Raw genomic sequence first — 22,349 nt, 5'->3', positions numbered from 1 at the left:
GTGAAATGGTCATACAAAGTGCAATGACTGGTGACCATATTTCTTGTATTATTTTCCAGAATAGTGGCATGGTTAAAATATTTCCCACTAGGCATTATCTTTAGGATCGCCATTTATTTTAAACAAATGTAATGAGTGAGTTTGATTGAATTGTGCTGTGGGAGAAAACCTTCAGCTGGGCCAGGAGGTCCTCCTCACTGAGGTCCTATCTTAATTTTACTTGAGTCACTATTAGTTGCAATGCCTTACGTAATATTAGTATTTTAGATTTATCTAGACAACGATATCTGTAGTTCTAAGAAGTTTACATGATTCATTAATTTCATATTCTGAGATAGTTGCTTAGCAAAGTAAAGTAATAGTGATTTATGTGACTCTTAGCATATCAGTAGAATTATCTCATGTGTTAACAATCATGACCATATTTTTTGTATATTATTTTCAGAATAGTGCATGGTTAAAAACATTTCCCCACTAGGGCATTATCTTTAGATCATTTATTTTAAACAAATGTAATGAGTGAGCTTGATTTAAAAACAAAGTACAAGTAAAACTGAAAACTCTTCAGCTGGGCCAGAGGTCCTCACCAGGTCCTGTTTAATTATGAAAACTTCAGTATTACATATTATCATGTCTATTAATCACATTGACGTGCATTCACATATATTTTCAAAACATGCTCGTCCTGGCGGTTTGTTGGGAAAACACGAAATACAAACTTCCGTGTGTTGTTTCTGGATCATTAAATTCAATATTTCTTTGTTTAAAATGGAGCACATCACAACTTTGATATAAACGAGTACCCTCCGACATCAAAGTCCACAGCAGTTGGTATTACGTGTGTACAGAGAGCCTGCACATTTTCTTCTCTCAACTCTCATGTATCAATTGTAGACACTTATTATAATCTTTAGTATGTTCTAAAATGTAAATAACAGGAAACATATTACTTGGGACCAAAGACAGAGCTAATTCATGCACTAGGAACACAAGGAAGGGGAAGGTCACGCTGTCCACATATCTCCCATTTGTGACTTTCAAGTCAAACATACTCAATCTCTTCTCTAGCCTGTGATGATGACAGAGTCCAGAAACTGTTCAATAATTCTCCACCCTAATACGTAATTAAAAGCTTTGCTCAATTACAGAGTTTATTCAGAATTATTATATCAGTGGAAACAATTATTCATCCAGTCATATAATCTCAGTGTCCACACAACAAGCAATGATATAATTTTCTCCTGGTGATCATCTAAGATTGTCTATAATACACAAATTAACTTTTGGAGTTAGACTGAACTCAGGAAGCAAGAGGTAAAACATGGAACGAATACGTAAAGTGACAGAGTGTAAGTTACAGAATACCATCTGACTGGAACTCACTGATTCCCTTTGGCACCAAATGATTTTTTTCTTACGTTTAATTTCTGGAATAAACGTACCTTCTTACTAAATAACTACCAATAAATAGAGCCCTGGTGTTGTGATGCCCAGGGGATTACAATGATGCCAAACATCACCTGATTACCCCTAATGGTTATTGAGATATTAATACCTGAGCTACCAAACATAAAACTTTTTCAATTTTGTAAGAAAGTTGTGGCAAATTTCTAATATTGTTAAAACTACAAACATACACATTCAAACAATGAGAAAAGTAACAAATTAATATCGTTGTCGCCTTTTAAGCGCGACAACGGAGGGAGACAACGAGTCAGAGTTGAGACTGTTTAAGACACAGATGAAAACAAAGAGGGGAAGCTAAATTAAAACACACTTGAGGGAATGAGGCTATTTCAAAATAACACATGAAATAACAGATCACAAACCCACAACCATGACTGAAAACAAAGCATTTACTGCAATAAGCATATACTATACTTTACATATGTAAAAGACATGGTTTTGCTTGTGTTACCATATTCTAACAATCCAACGCTCTGAGGAGAGCGTGGCTCTTAATTTGACCAGTATAAACCGGTAAACTCAGTATTTAAAACAGGTCAAAGTGCATGCTGAATTGCACGTGATATTTTTAACAAGTTAAAACAATAGAGTTATACAGCTGTGTGATGGGTGTAACCTGAATGTAATTATCCTAATCTTCCCTGGTCTATAGATTGCGGTGGAAACGCACACATAAATGGGAACTGAAGGAACTTTTTAGTTTCTTGAGAAGTAGTTCCTGCAGATAAAAGTTCCTGGTTCTTTTGGTTTAAAAGCAGCTCATGTGCATCATAGAAATTTTAGTTGCTTATATTTAGTCCAAAATTTTTTTTTCGTTGTAAAGTCAGCAGGAAAATTAATCAAAACAGAAATGATCTTATTTTGTTTAAAAACCCTAGAGACAAATACCAAATCATGCTAATGGTAAGGCAGATGTTTCCGGGGAAAAATATTTTTTTATGGAATGATTTGATTATCGCTATTTACATTAATAAGCAGGGTATGGTCTGCCAAAAGAAAAGAAAGACGTTATTTATTCTTTAGATTATACTTTAATAATCGAAATTGATTGCTAATGTAATGTTGAATTATCAAGGACACGTTTGTGTTTTAGTTTTGAGATATGTTGAGGATCTCACTCAAAGAAAACCTCAACATAACAATGAGGAAAATACTTCCGGAATGTGGGTTCTCAGTTCTCCAATGGGACAGATGCTCACAGCGTCTTATATAGCCGCGGTAAGATTAAAATTGGCGTGGATGGTGGGGACTTGAGTAGTTGCTCTGAGCATCTAATATTGCTGTGGATGGTTTTACATTGGAGTTAATTGAAAGCCCAGTGTTTCTCATACAGACGCTCAAGGGTACCTATTTGAGATGCAGAGGGGCGTCCTCCTGATATCAACTCTGGGTTGTCATGGTTTAGGTCCACTAATAAACTTTCGGGATATGAAATGCTTTATGGCACTTACGAACAGTAGATGCAGATACCTCTGTCCACCAGTAAATACCAATTTTGTGCTACTTTTACTCTTTAGTGGTATGCCACTTACACTAGTAGTATGTTCCTGCCATTATACTTGAATATGGCAACACCAACTGGAACACCATTGGAATACCGTTTTCATGTGAACTTTGCAAGCAAAACAGCATTCCAGTGCCAGTGGACCATGTGTGACAAGCCATTTATGAGTGGCACAAAGCATATAATATCATACGCTGATATGCTTTGTGGATATCAACATATTATGACACATAGTTCCCATGTGTAACAGCGTATGTTGATCTGTCTGACCATCAGTGATGTATAAATTGCAATGGCAGAAAAGTCCATGGGGGATTCCATGTGAGTCTTCATTTTTGCTGACATAATTTGCATTACACTAGGAGATAATAAAACTCATGTTTATCAATTAGGTTTTTATTTTGAAGGTCTTTACCAGAAGTTTCAGTTTGCTAGACTTCCAAAATGCAGGACAGCCCAGCCTCTTTCTAAACCTCTCTCACTGTGCAGCATTACATGAGAGTCACACACTGAATCGCCACTCTTACAATGAAGCCTGATTTGAATCTCCTTTTTTTCATTTTGAGTACTGTTAAGGTCACTCTCCCTCTGGAATATTGTCCCACTCATTGCCGTTGTGACTGGGACATCCATAGTGTATCATGTTATGGAGCTGAGGTCATGCCTATTTTCCATTCCAGCACACAGGAGGTGTAAGTAACAACATTCTTTCAATTCAGCTTTTGACTCGTCATTGTATTAAGACTGAAAAGTCCCAAGACTGTTTATTTCTGTTTTAGGTGGCTTGTGAGGGCAAAACTGTCTTCTATTCCTCAGAATGCCTTTGCCAACTTGGCCAACATTTCTCACATGTAAGACTGATGTTTTTCCACCAACACTAAAAAATAAATCTTTCAAACCAGCATAATTGGCAAGAACAGAGAATGTCACTAATAATGTTACAAAAAATATTAAAACTAGCAGAGAAAGTACTCAGAAACCTCCTCCAAGGCTGCACAATCCATTGCGTTTATTGTATAATAGAAAATGTTTACAACATGTTAATCAATATAGCCGAAGTCTTGACAGACAAAAATTACAATTACTGTACAAAGACAAAAAGCCTTCTATATTCTCTCTAGTGGACTTGTTACCTCTTGGAATCCATTTTTTGTATGCTACAGAAAAAAACACTGGATCATAATAATCTAACTTGACGAAATCCACAAACGTTACAACTTGTGAAATGCCCAGTTACCGTAATATATATATCTGCGACTATCTGTGTTTCCCCTACATAGTGCAGTTTAATCACACCTGCCACAGACACATATTATGAAAATTCTGTTCTGAAATGCTAAATCCATTTTATAAAGTGGCACATATATGGACAAACAACACTGCTGTCACAGATTAACCCATTATATGTTATAAATAAACAGAAGGTGACATTAAGGAATAACTGGCTGAAAAGTGTTTCAGTGCGCTCTATGGTTGAAAGTGTTGTTGGAAACGCACAGAGGCCTACCATATTCTTTCTCCTTTGACGGCAGTGTCTGTGCAGAGCCGCCATAAAGTCTGTGCAAAGCCACAATTTTAACGCATCACACCAGGAGAGCACGAAACAGCCCTCGTTAAATAACAAACGGATGCAATTATTTTTTCTCTCCCGATCTCTCCCCAGCTCTTTCTCTCTTTTCCTGCTTCCACCTCATCACCTGACTTATTTCAGATAACTAAGATCTACATGCCATAAATTCACAAAATGAGGGTAGAACTTCTTATACACATCATCTGGTGATAATTTATACTTTAAATTTGCAGTACGGGTGATAGTATTTGTGGCACTTATCATTGAAAATAGTCTTTAAGCTAAACTACTACATATCGAAACCCTTTTTCCACTTTCAGCGGCACGAGGCTCCACTGAAGACTCTGATATATAATATATATATGGTATAATATACAGTCTTTAAAATGTAGGAGCTGTCACAATTTAAAAGATCCTCTCATCTGTAACTGAACACACTTCTGAACACACACACCCAGTTAGAAAGGAGGGGTAGGGGTGCACACACACCCCTTGAGTGAGAGGAGACGGGGGACAGCAGCTCAGACAATTAATTTAATAGGAAAAAATAGGATCATACCCAAATGTCTCTATTGTAAAAGGTAGGAAAACCAACTGAACGTCTTTGTGTAAAATTTGTGCATGTACTCTCAACAATGTGAGAGCTAGAGCAAATCTTTTTCTCCACAGATTTCTGGTTTCTTTAATTCCGAAGTCAGTGGAGCAGATGCTGGTACTCTCAGGCTCACCAAAGCCAGTAGCAGGACAAATATCAACACGGAAGATGAAGAATAATAGAACTAGAAAAATTGTATTTCCTATAGAAAATCGCATTGCATTATACTGCTTAACAATGTGGAAGCAGAACCACATTCACTAAATAGACTAAGAGCTGAAATACGTTGCTAAAAAAGCTGGAAGCTAAACTGTAATACTGTCACAGCTGGAATGCGAACTGTAAATTCTGCATCCAAGTCACTAAGCTTGAAAAACTAGACATAATGACTTTTCAAAGAGTGGATGGCTAAAAAATGTGGTAAATGCCCACCCGCAGTTCAAAGGCATCATTTCATGGTCAGATTGGGTTAGATAGGCAGGGAGAGTGACAGAGAGATTTGTAGGAGAAGGTTCCTACAAAGCCCTTATGCTGCAAGCAAAGAACAACACTACAGATTGTAGTAGTAGTAAAGAAGCTAGTGGTAGTAGTAAAGACTGTAGTAGTAGTGGCAGTGGTGGTAGAAGAAAAGCCTGTATTAGTAAAGATTGTAATAATAATACTTAGTAGTAGCAGTAGACAAGTTTGTCTACTAATTGTTGTGGAATGTGGAATGGTATGAAGGCATGAGAGTAAATTTAAGAGGAAATGATGATGATGCCACCCACTCTAGCTCTGAACATTCCACCCAATACACACCCATTATACACTCAGAAAAACTTAAACTGTGATAATTCAAAAACTGATTTGAATATTTTAAAAAAGCGGAAACAAGGCGTAATAGTTGAAAGTCTTGTGACCAATTTAAAATTTACATGACGACTATAGCTGAATGTAGGCAGAACTAGTAGCATTTCAAAGTGGAGTAGGTTTGAAAAGGAATTCTTTGTAGAAGAACACTTTAAAGCTCCCCCCTTGGGACCACGGTCTTCACTATCTGCTGGGTCCGATACTGGTTTAGGTGAATCCACCCTGTTTTACCGTTGTAGGCATGCTCAGGATGACTTGGAATAGTCCTTTTTGTCTGTGGATAGACTCACTTGCCTGGTTCCACCAGTTGTTCAGTCGTAGTCATATCAGTAAAATCAATAATTAGATGTTGTGTCTTGCAAATTGTGCATGGATTTAAAAAAAACATATACAGTCAAACATGGGCAAAACCAGTAACTAAAATTGCTTTAATCATCTGAAATTTAATCTTTGATCATCTCCCTCTTGCAGAGTGACAAATGCCATGCACCGCTCTGCACAGTGCAGGTAAAAATTAAACAGGAGCCATAACCTTGCCAGTTCCTAACTGCCTAAATAAATCCCGCTGCTAAGCACGTATCTTCAGTACTCTGTAATGTTTTCTGTACAGTCAACAAGTTAGTAAGATTAAAATCTGTAACACCAATAGATTCAGCAGACCTGTGCATGACAGACATAGCGGGATCAGTGGAGATTGAAGCAGTCCACAATGTCATTGTTATACATTGTTACCTCTAGAGGTCAAATCAGAGCCTTTTGTGTGAGCAGCACATCTCGCAATAGCCAGGCTAGCAGGCCATTGAATGGTGGACAAAAGATCGTATAGTTGAGATGTATGTTTAATTGGTGTGCCATCTGCATGAAGAAAAACAGCGGATTAGATTTTGTCAACAGTACTTCATAACCTGACACTCTACTGGGTGTTATGGCAGATTTGTGTTTGTGAGTATGTATAAAGTGTTGGGAGTACATTTACTGGAGTCTCCTCCCTTGCTCGTGTGTGTCTGTGCTCACTCGAGCAGAATGTGACTGCTTGCTCTTTTTATTATTTGCCACTTGTACACATATAACAAAGAATGGGGATCATATTTAAACATTTGTGCAGACAACATGAACTGCCTTGACACAGTGATTACCTTGATATCACATGTTAAAGCTATGCACAAGAAAGAACATCATACAGCCGCTCCCTTCATTTTAGAGGAGGGCTTTGGACAACATAGCAGTGTCACGTTATAAACGCGTTATAAACAGCATCACACAGCAAAGTCCTCATTTTGTACATGACATATTTCTTTTTGACATAGCTTAGCAGACTAGATACGTTCCCCATTATTCTACAGTGTTCTCCCCTCTTGGGAAGTGTGCCAATGCATGAGTAAGATTGTCTTCTGTATAGTTCATCCAGATAATTAGAATTCTGTGTAAATATAGGCTATTGTAAACTTTATAATGTTGTGAACAGCAGGATCAGATGGGGTATCACGATCAAAGTAATCAATAGTGTCCAAACAATTGGCATTCAACTGTGTTTCTCTGCAGTTATCGTCTCCTGGTCTTTCTTCAGGAGAAAGACGTCAAATTTCTTTTCCCCAACTCTTTATCAATATCATCCACCCAGGAGTTATTGTTGCTAGCATTCTGGGATTTTGCAAAACAATAAGGCCTGTCGTAATTTGGAGGTACATCACACCAGTCATAAGGCCTCACACCTGTTCAAAACTTTTGCTAAAATTAGGAACAATAGAACTATTCAATCTTTTTTGCGTATCTTTCTTGCATAAATGTTTAGAACAATGTTATAAACGGAAGAGACTGGAGATATTTGAGATGATCATGCGGTTCTGGTCTTGGCACAGAGGGATATATGACGAGGTCCGCCTGCTACGGTTTATTCTCCTGATCATTCTCTGAAGTGTCAAAAAGTTTTCTTTTGAGACCTTTGTAGCACTTGTAGGTCTTCTACCATCTGAATAATGTATCAATACGTGAGAAAACATCAGCGGTTCTCCCTCAGTCACTCCACTGGACTACAACACCAGTTGTAAACCATGTTTCCCATTCTTTAGATGTTATGGGCTAGAGTTTTTCTTCATCGGGGTGCCCCTCCACGCTTTTTGAATAACAGAGTTATCCATGCAATGTCTGAAAAAGATGTAGGATTCAGATTGTCTATTTCTACACTGTAGATCTGTCCAGACACAGATCCATCCCATTGTGCTGTGTACCTACCTTTCGCATTACTTAGTTCTTTACAAATTCTGTTTCTCAAATGATACCAGTATCTGGCAAAAAAAACCCAAATGTGTGGTGTAGTTCCATGAAGAAACATTTCATTTGCTTCTCTTGTACAAAGACTGATTCTTGGTTAACAAGTATCCTGATACCCTAAAGTCTTCCACATCCCATTCATACTGTGGAGCCCATGCATTTTTGATCAAAAAAATCAGTCAGGTTTTTAGGGGAAGTCTTATTCTTTCTTGGAGCTGTAGGGAATCTACGTGTTTGGGAAACAGCAATAGTTTCAAGAATTCTCTACCACAATATGTAATTAAAAGCTTTGCTCAATTACAGCGTTTAATCAGAATTATTAAGTGGAACTACTTCCTAATACTATTCATCCAGTGATAAAATTTCAGAGTCCACACAACAAGCAATGATAAACGTTCCTCTTAGTAATCTTCCAACAGTGCCTATAACACACAAATTAGTTTTGGGAATGAGCCTGAACTCAGGTAGCAAGAGGTAAAACAAGGAATGGATACGTAATGAGGTCAGAGACCAAATGATTTTTTACTTACATTTAATTTCTTAATAAATAACTACCATGAATAGAGCTCTGGAGTTGTGATGCCCAGGGGATTACAATGATGCCAAAAATCACCTGTTTATCCCTAATGGTTATTGAGATATTAATACTTGAGCTAACATACATAAAACTTTTTCAATTTAGTAAGAAAGTTGTAGCAAATTTCTAATAGTTAAAACTACAAACATACACATTCAAACAATGAGAAAAGTACAAATTTATATCATTGTGGCCTTTTAAGAGCAAACGTTTCTTTGAAAAGTGTTTCTTTGTTTGAAAAAGAGGAGAGGAGAGGCAATCAGAAGGAGAGGGGTTTGAATGTCCAGGGGAGCATCCCAGGGTGAGGGACTAGTGGCTGTGCAGTTATGTGTTCAGACACATAATTTAATCTGGCAGTTCCATCCTTGGTTCTAGTTTTTCTTTTAATCCTTTCTTGAGGACTATTCCACCGTAGTTTTTTGTAGATTGAGGGAAGGTCTTAAAAGCAAAATACCAGGCACACCAGGGTTCAGCTGCCCTGCCATTAGGAAGACCTGGGTAATCTCAAACATGGTCAAGCAGGGCCATTAGCAGTCAGTTGTTAATCCTGTCCCGTATTCTGCATCTTCTAAGAGGGCTTTGATTGTCTAAAATATAAACACCGGTCTTGGTTTGGTATCTGGTCAAAGCAGCCTATTGATCTTATGATTTGACATTTGGATTGGCATTAAAAGGTTGGCATTTTAATTTCAACCTGAGTATATGGTGTCATGCCTTGAAAAATTACCAGAACTGCCTTTCCTAACTGATGAACTGTTCTCTTTCTATCTTCATCTGTCTGTCTTCAGTGATTCCCCAGGGACGCATTAGCCACCCCAGGTCCTCACCAAAAATAAGTAATTAAAATAATACAGCAAAAGCATAGTAAATTGGCAGGGCATGCCCATTGCCACCACTTATCTCATCAGGCAAGTTTGGAATAGTGAAGTGAGATATGTGAGAACTGTGTAGGTGGTAACAATTATGTTCCTGATGCGTTAAGGTACTCTGGTTCCAGATGGATGAGGGTTATGCTTACCGTAACGTTCCGGGCAGGGCTTGGAGTTAAGTGCCTCTTCATTTGGTTTCGATGGACCCACTTGAAAATCAGTTCATAGGATCACCTGGTTATCTTGATCCGATATGCCACAGGGGAGCGTTTGTCCATCACTTCATGGGGTCCTGACCAATGAGGCAGGAATTTCCTGTAGAAACGTGGTAAATACCTTTTGTCATGTTGGTTGGTTGTGCAAAGCTGTAGTACCAGATCTTGTCCCTCACTTGGAGTCCTTCCTGGAATGCCTTGTGGTCATAAAAGGTTTTCCTTCCTTCCACATGCAAGGGGCAATTTGATGCCCCAATCTTTCTGATTTGAGGAGCCATACTTCTTCAGCATGTTTACTACTGCCTGGTTGGTGCATTTCACTTGGCCAGAAGAGATTGGGTGGTGACTGATGTGGAGTTTTGCTTTATTGCCCAGGAGTTTCCAGCCTTCTTGCATGACCTGTGCTGTAAATTGCGTACCTCGCATGAGGTATGAGTATGAGTTGACTTTCATCGGCAGGCCAAATCTTGAGAAGACATGGTTCATGAGTAGGTATGCCGTGGTTTGATCATTTGGTGCTGGCAGGCATTCTACCCATTTGGTGATTTCGCACACCATGGTGAGGAATTTCTTGCTTGCATGTGATGATTGAGGTAGGGGTCCAACCCAATTATTTTGCAGGTCTAACCATGGGGTCCTGTGGTTCAGATTTGCTGATTGAAGCTGACAGCAGACCAGGCATCCCATGACATATTCTGCCATGTCCTGCCAGTATGCTACTTGGCTGAGGGCTTCGTAGGTAGCCTTGGTGCCATGGTGGCCAGCACATGGTGTGTCATGGACATACATTAGCATCACCCCCCTTTGGCTCTGAGAGACCACGAGCAGTGGTGACGTGTGGTCATCAGGGGCATAGAGTATGTTGTCCAGGAGGCATAACAAGTGCTGAAGTTCATGCAGTTGGCAGTCCAAGGTCAGCATCTGAGATAGCATTTGTGGGTGGGTCTGTAGTGCGATTTTCTGAATGGAAGTATGGCTTTTCTGGAGAGCCACATTATCTGAGGCAGTAAATTTTGGAGACAGTAGGTCAGATGCAGGAAGGACAGCACGTGTGCCTGCCCGGCTGTGGGTGACCATGTGGAAAGCCAGGGTGGGTTTGGTGGGTTGAAATTCCCACTGTGTAGGGCTCCTGTTTTGGCCAGTGAGTCCATTTATAGTATTTGTCAGGCCTTGGATCCCGAGAGTGACCCCTGACCTTTTCAGCGTGACAAGTGTCATGAAATGTTTGGATATATATATTTGGATATTTGACCAGCTTGTTGCTTGATGTCTTAAACCATTAGGTTACCAGCATGGGAGTTGGCAGGTAGTTGGAGTCAGTGCAGATGAACACGTTCTCAATGCAGTGTTTGACAGCTGTCTGGAGAGTGATGAGCATTGCTACTATCTTCACATACTGCGATCCCAAGTTGACCTTTTGGGGCAGATATGGGTTGTCATTGAGCCACACAATACCTACGCCCATTTTGAGGACGCCTTGATGGTTATATGAGCATCGGTCCACATAGGCAGTGCCCATGCCTTAGCAAATGTTTTCCTCAAAATAGTGGTGATTTTCTGATGCTGGTTGGTTCACTTACAGTTGGCAGTTGGCTAGGCCAGTGCCCAACGGCAGTTTGTGGTTCTGTACATGGAGAAGTGCTTGATGGCCCAAACAGTGCATATCAGTGCTTTTTCGCAGTCTGAGTATTTGCACTCTACAGGGAAGGATGGTTTTGCTGGTGTAGGCATGCACTCCCTTATCTTGGTCATATTTCTGGAATAGTCCAGCACTTAGGCAGTGGCCTGAGAAACCTGCTTCCAGATGGAATTCTTTGTCTGGGTTTGGATAGGCCCAAATTAGGCGCCATTTCAGTTGCTGCATTGCCTCTTCTTGTTCCACTCACCATTGGAATGGGACTTCCTTTTTGAGTAGTTTTCGATGAACTGTCGTGAGTTGTTGCACACCCTGAGGAAACTGCAGTTCTGAGACATTTGCGGGTGCTTTGATGTTCTGGATGACCTGAATGCAGTTAGAGTGAGGGTCAGTGCCTTCTGGTCCAATGAGGATGCCAACATAGTTGACTTTGGTTCTGCACCATTGTCCTTTATGGAGGGCTATCTTGACACCGACTGCTGTCAATTAGCCCAAGACGTAGTGTGTCTCTTCAAACTGAGCCTCAAGGGTCATGCTGCTCATCAGAATGTCATTGACATAAATGAGATTGCCTTTTGCTCTGGCAGCCTTGTTCAGGAATATGTTGAACTCCAATGGGGAGTTGGCATATCCAGTGGGACTCCTGGTGAAGGGGTATTGTTTGTTTGCAAAGATTAGTCATCTGGGTGAACTGGGATGGTCCTGAATCTAGATGCCACATCAAGCGCGGAGAAGAACTTGGCACCCCTGACCACAGAGACAGCGGAACCTGTTGGTTGAGTTTCCTATAGTTTATGGTGGGTTGCCATTTTCCATTTGGTTTGAGAAAACGCCAGATGGCGGCTGAGTAGGTGTCAAGTTGATGATTTCTTGGAATGACTCATACAATGCTATGGGAATTTTATACTGTCGTACGTGGACGGTGCTCTGAGCCACATGTTGAGTCGTACCGTGTGGATGTTAGTGAGTCTACAATCCAGTGAATCTTTGGCAAATGAGTCTTTGTATTTGTAGAGGACTTGTCACAGATTTTGGCAGTCTGAATCATTTTCCAGGGCATCCCTTCAAGATCTGTTGGATCTGAGCCTCAAATCCAGCATAGGGTTCTTCTGGAGAGCCATATTCTGACGCGTACGGATCAGGCTGGTTTGTCTGTTGTAATGGCGTGTACCATTAGATGTCCCCTGTGATCTCAACTCTACACGTGGTCTCTTTGGTTTCTGACACCATAAGAATGATGGCAATGCTTGTGACAGGGCTGTGAAGAGTGTGTTTCTGTTGAGTTGGGTTGTAACAGAGCTGGATTGATTGGTCTTATTACTGGTAGCGTAAGTTCAAAATCATGGAAATTGTGGCTGATTAGCCATCCAAGGTGTGTCATTTTTGGGATGACCATGTTGGCCGCCATGCAGTTGTTGAACAGAAGGTGCACGACTCAGGAGGTGACTTCCAGGACGATATAGCTTCTAGTGTTTAGCCCAGTTCGGCTGAATGCTGGGAAAGTTGGAAGTATGCCAAGCCTTCAGGTTTTTTCCTGGCTTCATGACGAGGCGTACTGTGATTCTGGGAGGACAACTTCCTGTTCATTAACCATTGCACAGGCCTCTGGGATGGTCTGACCTGAGCACTAGTTCTTGAGGTCCGTCTCAAGTAGTATCTCCTGTCCTGCCGGTGCTGCCCAGATAACATTGTGGATGGTGTCTATTTGTGCAGCCAGTCTGACTAATAGGTCTGCTCCAATGTACATTCCATGTGGGAGTTGTGGGATGACCAGGAAGTAGTGTCTCATCCATCGCTTGATCCATAGAGCAGATACCCTTGGCTGAAATCGTTGTTTCAGGATCTGTGCCCATAGGGAATCTTGTTGATTTATGGACATATGGTATTCCAGGGTTGGCTTACTGTAGGGTGTTGAACGCCTCTTGGCTAATGGCAGACTTTTCCACCCACATGGCCAACACTGCATCTTTCATGGTTACCTCCTGTAGCTTTATGCCACTGTTTATCTTAGGCTGGTAGGATCTCCTTCCTCAGGTGCTGGTTCGAAGCTGCACAGGAAGGCTGTATGATCTGCTGTTTCCCAGGCTTGTGGCATAGTTCTTGTAGCTCTATGTCCTCTTGGAGTTCCATGACCTGGAGGTTGGTGTTCAGGACAGGGGACTGTGTTTCCGTGTGCCCAAAGGTGAGTAAGCTTGAAGTTGTTTGGTTGTCAGGTAGAATTAGCCTTGCTACTCCCCTTTCTTTGATGTCACCTAGAAGTTGAGGCATCGGGGTATGGACTGGAACTTGGAGGGTACAGTCATCTACGGGCCTGCTGATGGACAACCAGGATTGTTCCTTCGGGTACCTCAGCTTCCTTGACGGCTTTTTTGGCAGACAGGCAGCAGCTTGTCTCAGTACAGCAGGGTCTGGAGACTGGAGACTGCTGGGGTTGGTTCATTGCAGAAATCGGGTGGTTTACCAGGGAGTGCTCTTCGTCCTCTGCCCTTTCATATAATCATAAGGGTTTCTTCTTAATATACTCTTTGGGTTTGTTTGGGGAGTCATGCTCCAAGACATCTTTCAGCATCTGTAGGAGTTCCTTTTCTGACAGACGGGTTGGACAGTCACGTTTGGGTCATAACAACTCTTTTAGCCTTTGAAGTGTTGAGGTTGTTTTTGTCTCAAACTTGGGGGGCTCGATGAGCCTGTAGCGGCGGCTGGCGATCAATAACCTTTGGACACCCAACAAGTGTTCTGTTGAGGCTTTGGCCTTGGCTTGTCGGAGTAGAATGGATTTTCCCACCGATCAGTGTGGTGACTGGAATGTTCATGGGTCAGAAACGCATAGTCGTGGATAGGGTGCATAGGTCTCCAATCCTCATTGTGACCTCTGGTTGTCATGGGTGGATGGTCCCCTTCTTTAAAGTTTAAGTCTTCTTTCATCTCTGGTTCGTTTTGAGATTCGATTCTTGACATTTCCTGGTTGACGATCCAGGAAGTTGCGGACTTCAAGGCTGGAGGTTACCCTAATTAAGTATACATACCGAAGACTCTCTTGGTACCAACTTGGTGGCACGTTGCAATGGGGGGGGGGCCTTCAGTTTTGGCATCAAGCCCTTTTCCCTGGCCATGGGATGCTGCCTGACTGGATGGTGATGCTTTCACCTGGTACTGAGGCTTTGGGAATTTCAAGTTCATCTTGCAAGATTGCTTCAGTTCTCTCTTCACTCCTCCTTGTTGCTTTCGTGCTCCTGTTGGAGGTCGTGGAGTTGGCTTTCAGTGGACCTGAGTTCCTAGCTCAGATCGACTACCTTGTTTCTTGCTTCCTGCAAATAGATCTCTTGAGCTGTGATGCAACTATTCTTGTCTTAGAACCCGTTTGTTGCTCTCTGTAAGAGAATCTCAGCTGTTGAGAGCCTTTCTGCTAGATCCTCTTTGGCCGATCGGTTTGCTGTTCTGTCATGGCCATTTTGAGTTTCTCTACCTCTGCCCAAGATGAGTTCCTCCTCCTCTTCTGTCCATTTCATGATTTCCTCCTCTTCTTCTGTCCTTTTCTTGATTTCCTCATCCAGTTGAGCTTTCAGCCTGAGTTACTTCTTGCTTGAGGGATAACAATTGGTTGGTATGTGCCTTTTGATTAGCTAGAACTCTGGCTGTATGCACCAACTTATTTATTTCTTGTTCATCTCATCTAGCCACCATGGCAACAGTGGCAAGAAAAAACTTCCTTTTAACAGGCAGAAACCTCGGGCAGAACCAGACTCAATGGTGGGCGGCGTGTTACATTTTGAGAGAGAGAGAGAGGTTTTGAGAGAGGGGGGACACTGCTGCATGTGTAATCAAACATCCAATCTACCATGTGTTACTGCATGTGGGATCTGAAACAACTCAAGTTTGGAAAACTTTTTTTTTTTTTTAAAGTATAGTGGTGAAGTTGAACCCCACATCATGTGGTTATGGGACACATGCTTAATCCATTCTGCCAAAGGGGAGCACAGTAAGGTTAAAATTATTGTTGTTGTTGAAAAGATCTTAATAGTGACACCCCAATTAGGAACTGCTGCAGGTGTAATCCACCACCAAATCAAGGTTAGCTGAGGGTTTGAAATAGCACTGCTTCACTGAATACACTGATAATCAGTTCTTGTTACAAGACAACACAGAAGGAGAGGTGGGGTGGTAGAGAACAGCAGATTTTGTAGTGATGAAAATATTGTTTAGTGTCCCAATACAGTGACATGAAATATCTGCTGCTGAGCTCACGTGGTTAACGCTGTGAAACGAACGAAGTTTGGTTAGGTTTAGGAACCAAAACTACTTGGTCATGTTTAGGAGAAGATCATGGTTTGAGTTAAAATAAAGTTAAAAAGAAGCCAATGTTAACAATTGGCATTACACAGGAATTGAACAGCAGTTTCGTAGGTGATAGTCCTGGGTTTGATCAATCTCTCGACCCAGACCTCATTTGTAAGAGGAACTTTCTTGCTGTCTTTCTTGTCACCTGACTTCAACAGCACATCAAAACATTACCTTCTAAAATCTAAATCCCCAAACATAATAATATTCACAACTGTTGTTAATACAATAAAAATGAATACAACAAAAATTTTGATCTTCACTCAATAAATAAATACTGGTAGTTGGATATAACAGTGATGATTATAATAATATTGTTAATTTTGGGTGTCTAAAATGATGCACTGAACTTCAAAGTCATTAAGGAAATGGAAATGTGAGGGTAAAAATCAAGGCTTATGCTGTTAAAATATGTGAATATTATAACTATTAAGAACAGGATGGGGGCAGTAAACATCGTTGAAGTTCCAGAAACTACTGTATATCTGGGAAACATACTACAAACTATGGCCTAAACACAGAAACATGACTCTGCAGTGTACTGTGGGTCATCAAACATTTGTATATGTGTGAATGAGTTTTTGTGAAGGAAGAGCCATCTCATGGTGACACCCTGTCAGAAAACAATGTAAACACCCATGTTTACAGTGGAATCTAGACATACCCTGTCAGGAAACATGAGGGGGGGGGGGACTCTCAATGGCTGGGAGTTGGCTGGAAACTGGTTCCCTGTCAGCTGGCAGCCGAGGGGCCCTCGGTTGGGAGAGGCAATTGTTACTGAACCATACGAGTTCACTTTTTCAAAACTCTTCACACAGTTCTCTTTACCAACATGCAGCTCAGCACAATGGTTCATCTCACATCCAAAATGCACTAATGCAACCAAAACACTTCATACACATCTGAGGATCAATTTGTGTACCCGAACACTGACATCATTTGTCTGGCAATAGTAACAGTGTCACTCATTATATATTGACCATAAAAATCACAAAGAGCAGGTAGCATTACAGTTAGTGTCACTATTGTCTTTGTAAGAGTATATTTTATTTATTTATTTAGCATAAACCATGATTCCATTACAACAAAAATAAGGTAATTTCTTTATTGCATGGATTGTGCTATTTTGCGGTATATCTAAAATAAGTCCAACAAACACAAGCAGTCAGATGATCAGACAGGTTGTAAACAAACTCCCAGCATGCACGGCTGCATTTGTGTCAAAGAGCCGCTTCCACTGTACAGTTAGGGACTGTTTGCAGTAGAACATCAATTAAGAACATTTTTATTATACAGTAGTTCCATCTGTTAGTTAGTTACTAAACCTGATATATTTGTATATAAACTGGATTTCTTGGTAACTATTCACAAATAATATCAAACTATTCATTATTCCAGTGTAACAATGTACAGGAGTGGTTTTCTTTATTCACTATTTACTGAAAACCACAATGGGCCTCATGCAAGAACATTTTTGTATTCTTATCTAAACCTCTCTTACTTTTTTCAGTGACACTCATACAATTGTTTGAGTCTGATTCAGCTACACAACTGCACACAAACTTGTCAAAAATTGCTCCTTTCAACTTTATGAATACCACCTGTTCGTGAATAACTGTGCATCATAAGATTTGATTATTAGCGTAATCCACACCCAAAATGCCCAAATTCTCATGCCACTAAAATCTAAAAAGGAAAGTCTGGTGTCATACCGCTCAGTAAATTGGCAAACTATTTTGAACTCATAAGAATGATAATGCCTTAATCTGAATGAATTTTGTCAAACTGTGGAGTAAGACAGACTCTGTTTTGGACTCATACGGCAGGCCTGGATCATTCATGAATTCCATTCATGTCTAGGAGAATATGAGAAAAAAGCTCTTAAATCCACAAATCTGTTCATTGTTCTTGCATGTCGCCCAGTGAGTGCAAACCACCTCAAATCCAAGTATAGTGTTATTCTCTAGATTGTATTTTTGTTGTATTTTGTTTGTGTGTTTTTTCAGATCCATCTCTGATGATGATACTTTAAGATATCTTGAGAGGCATTCTTTCCACAACCTGTCCAGGATAACCCACATGTATGTAACCTTTGAGCCAACTTGATTGTGATTACAGTTTTATACAGTTGGTGACACACTATACTGAGTTCACTTTTTCAAACCTGTGCAGATAGGTAGAATTTATTCAGAGTAGGGGCTCATTTCTCTAACTATCGCTAATACTGGAAGTCTAAAGCACTTTCTCATATCACTCACTGGGTCAACCTACTTACAGAACACATTTTAATATATAGAGAAAAAAAAATCAGTTTTTAATGAAACCTGGAATGGTTAACCTTGATGATACTTAATAGTCACAAGCTTGTGAGTTTTCATCAAAAGCCGTAGCCATGGTGGCTCATTATTTGCCATGAAACAGGAAGTTGTTGTAACTTGAGTGTACATTGTCCGATCTGGCCAAAATTTCACATGTTTGATAAGAGTCCCAGCCTGAGAACATCTACATGTCAGCATTGAGTCATAGTCATAGCGCCACCTAAAGGAAGCACTACTGGCAACAGGAAGCAAGCCATGTGTGACAAACATCATCTGATCTACATGAAATTTACACTGTGTGGTCTACACTCGATAGCAACATCTGTTGATATGTCAAACATGGTTGCCATGGCAGTGAGTGATGCCATGCCAAACAGGAAGTGGGAATAACTCAGCAACGTTTCAACTGATCAGCCTCAAAGAGTCTTACAGGAAGCAAGCCACATGTAACAAACATCATCTGATCTGCATGAAATTTAAGTTGTGTGGGCTACACTTGATATATGGAAGACCATTTGCACAAGTAAGGTCTTAGATATTTCTTGTTAGGACTACATTAAAATGAAATATAGCATGTTAACACGACCAAATTCTACATGTTAACATGCTATATATCTACGTGTTAACGCAATAAAAATTGACACGTTAACACGTCGGGTAGATTTTCTACGCCTTAAGACGTCATGGTTTGGCGTCTGAACACACAAATACCTGTCACAGCCAACAATATGTACAATATGACTGTAATTTAAATGATAGTTTGTACAGGGATGTGCAATGTGCAAAATATTTACATGGGAAAAGTTTACAGTATTAGTACACTGTACATGACAGGCAGGGCATTGCCGTAGTCCAACAATGTTATGCAGGGATTTTGTCTGAAATACTCTCTGCTCATTGTTGTTGGGACTCCACAGATGAATTCATTCATTTGGGTGATTGTTAACTGAACTTTTGTTAAGAGACTGCATTATCTTTTGTCCCACAATCCTGAGAGCCATTGAACGCAGCATTGGCCAGTGTGACCTGTGACCCGGATGTCACCAGGTCAATAAAAAGGTCAGCGATGATTTGTTCTGTCTCTTTCCTCCCACTGCCATGGAATCTGCTCAGAGCAGAAACACACATCAGACCCGAACTCTCCGGATCTACAGCAGCGCTGCGAAGGCCTGTTAGATCTCTGCAATAAAGTTTAGCACCAACGGCTGCGCAAAGCCTGCCAGCTAACATTAAGTAGCACGAAGCAAGTTAACACCAAGCTGTTAACTCTGTGAAGACAACAAAGACGAGCGACCGGCTTCATCCAATCTCTACAGAAGGACACTGCACAGCAAAAGACTCTTCTTCAACGGAACCACCATTCTCCCTGCCTGGCGATGACAATGGACCGCCAGCTAACGGAGCAGCAACGCCCAAAGCAACCTCTCTTTCCCTCCCGACAGATGGTAATGTAACATGTGCTCATGCACACGAGACATACAGAGGCAGAACTAAGAAATATCCACCCATTCTTTTGCTTGATACCATTTTACATCCAAGCAGCCATGTTGAAGCAAAAATGCAAAAACACACGTATACACATGCCTTTGTTCTGTAGTTTAGTGTATTTAGAGTTAGTCTTCATATTGTGTGTTTTTTCTTTATTATCTTTAATAAATGTGTGTGTATAATTATACTGGCTGGCCTGATTATTTATTATTAGTGTGTAACCACTCATGAAAAACTGTAATCACTGATCATCCTTCTGACGTTTAACAACAATAAAGCCTTGGCATCTGGCTTGATGACAAGTTGACCTTTGGTGTCCATGTTGATAACCTCCAAAAAAATGTCAGACCAAAGTTAGGTTTTTATTTTCATTTCAAAAATGTTTTCCTTTTACTACTAGAAAAAGATTAGTCCAAAGTACTTTTTTGTTAGTATTACACTATGGTGATGTAATTTATATGCATGCATCTTTGTGTCTTTTGAAAAAACTGGATGTAGTCTATTGTGTGTCAAGGGACTTCACTGTGTTTAAGAAGAAAAACCCATATGTTAATTTTTATTGCAAAAGCTTTGCTGGGTAAATTACTGTAGAACATATCCAGTTTACTGACATATTACTCCAGTAGTAAAACACTTAATAATAATAATAATTAATAATAATAATTTCTTTTGTCATTTTTGCATAGAGTAATTCCAGTAATGCAAAACTATACATGTTCACTATACATACTTGTATAGGATACCCTGTCTTCTGCATTTTAGGTGTGATGTCAATTTCTCATCGTCATCCTCTCTTGCAATACACCTGGAAAAAAATCTTTTTACATGCCTGATTCATCCCTGGCAATCTTCTGCAGATATGTCCAGACATCCAGGATTCAGTGCATCCAAGAGGGAAATCTGATCATGTGGCTGGTGGTCATAAACTTTCTACCTCCATGAGGAAAATATTTCCTCTATGGGGTTGAGTAATGTAGAGTAAGGTGGAAGGAAAGGTGACATACAATTAGAAAACATTTTAACTTCCTTTCCTCACCTGGAACAAGATTTTCATAGAGGTCATCTTTAACAGTTTTTACAATAGTATGTAAACATGCAAAATGGACTGTAAATACACAGAGTTTTGGTGGTGATTGAGTTTCAGTGAGAAAACAGTTCATGAATTTTGCATTTTGTATCAAAGCAATGAAAAGTGATCCATGGTTTAGTCCACATTGACTTCTGTTGTGCTGACTGTGTGAAGAGCTTTGAAAAAGTGAACTCAGTATTGAGAAATGTAGAAGTCTCATATCAGTGAAAAGCCCTTGTAGCTCCCATATACTGCTCAACACATGTACAAAAAGTTGGACATTTTACAGTACAGATAACTGGTTGGAACATTATATGTAGTGGCCAAACTACAGTCAGTTAAACAATTGTAAACATTTTCTGCAAGGTAAAGACAAAAATGCATGATAAAAACAGAAATACTCACATTAAGTCAAAATTGTGAATTACTGAGTCAGTATTATGAGATATTAAAGTATGTGTGTGTGTGTGTGTGTGTCCAATAGACAACTAACTGGTATCAAAACACTGTCATACATTGACCAAGAGGCATTTAAGGATCTGCCTAATTTAAAGTACCTGTAAGTAAATTTTCATTTGCTTATTTATAGTCTTAGTGTATCATAGCATATCACATTTCACAAGAAAACAATGTAAAAGTTCTATAAATAGTAGCTGACATATCTGATGCAATGCTGTTCCCTGTCAAGCATTAACTGGTTGCTGATTGAGTTTTGTTTCAATACAGTGGGATCACCAACACAGGCCTCATCTCCTTTCCTGGTCTACAATATATTCAGTCCAGCCAAGAGGATTTTATTTTGTATGTAGAATTCAAATATACCTAATTGCAATGCCTTTATTTTTGCTAAAATGTATGACTTTTTAAGTGGTCTAAAATATTTCATGTTCATACCTTTTTGACAGGGAGATAGTGGAGAATGTCTTCATACAAGTTATACCTGCTAATTCTTTCACTGGAATATCTGTGAATGCTCTGACCATGTAAGTAGGCTTTAGTTGAACAATGGCTCAAATGTCACAGACACTGAAATGACAATTGGTGGTTTTAGGTTTTTTGCTCAATTTCTCTTACAGCTTTACACCAGAATGATTTGATCTCTAGTAAAATGATTGCATTTACTATTACTTTGTAAAATTTGAAACCAATGTTAAGTTATGTCAATTTCAAATCATACCTGGGTAAAATCTAGTTCTGATTTTCATTTTTTCCCCTTGTTTTGCATTTTAGCTTTAGCCATGTCAGATAGGATAACAGCACATACTTTTAGTCAAGGCACTGTCAGACCAGAATTAGCTATTTAAAAGTTTGCTGTGACAAATAATAAAGTATGAAATAATAAAGAATGAAAACGATGTAGACTAAAGTTCAAATTTGCAAAAACAAAAGAAAGAAAGAAAATTATGTGGGCATTGGCCCCAATCTCATGCCTGTACAATTATATTTCTGCAGAAGCTAAGTGACCAAAAATGTGACCAAAGAATCTCAAGACAAGGGCCATTAGTTACAGCATCTTGCAACCTTCAGGTTCAGTTTTCATCATGTGACCTTAGTATAAAAATTCGGTCACATACTAATAGGTA

General features: G+C 39.9%; 1 protein-coding gene across 3 annotated transcripts in view; it reads left to right on the top strand.

Annotated features, from left to right (window-relative positions):
* The first annotated feature begins 3,480 nt into the window (after nt 1–3,480).
* The window catches only part of LOC122865907 (thyrotropin receptor-like), a 31,654-nt gene continuing 12,785 nt past the window's right edge, over nt 3,481–22,349 (top strand). For 2 of the 3 annotated variants that reach the window (XM_044174925.1, XM_044174927.1), the window contains exons 1-6: nt 3,481–3,663; nt 3,751–3,822; nt 17,898–17,972; nt 21,251–21,325; nt 21,493–21,567; nt 21,672–21,749. In XM_044174925.1, the coding sequence (XP_044030860.1) occupies nt 3,500–3,663; nt 3,751–3,822; nt 17,898–17,972; nt 21,251–21,325; nt 21,493–21,567; nt 21,672–21,749 (539 nt within the window). In that variant the 5' untranslated portion in view covers nt 3,481–3,499. The remainder of the gene's footprint in view (nt 3,664–3,750; nt 3,823–17,897; nt 17,973–21,250; nt 21,326–21,492; nt 21,568–21,671; nt 21,750–22,349) is intronic. The other variant, XM_044174926.1, reaches the window with a different exon arrangement.

Source organism: Siniperca chuatsi, linkage group LG18 (assembly GCF_020085105.1).
Source record: "Siniperca chuatsi isolate FFG_IHB_CAS linkage group LG18, ASM2008510v1, whole genome shotgun sequence".
NCBI lineage: Eukaryota > Metazoa > Chordata > Actinopteri > Centrarchiformes > Sinipercidae > Siniperca > Siniperca chuatsi.
The sequence above is the reverse complement of the archived record's forward strand: the minus strand, read 5'-3'. Positions and strand labels throughout refer to the sequence as shown.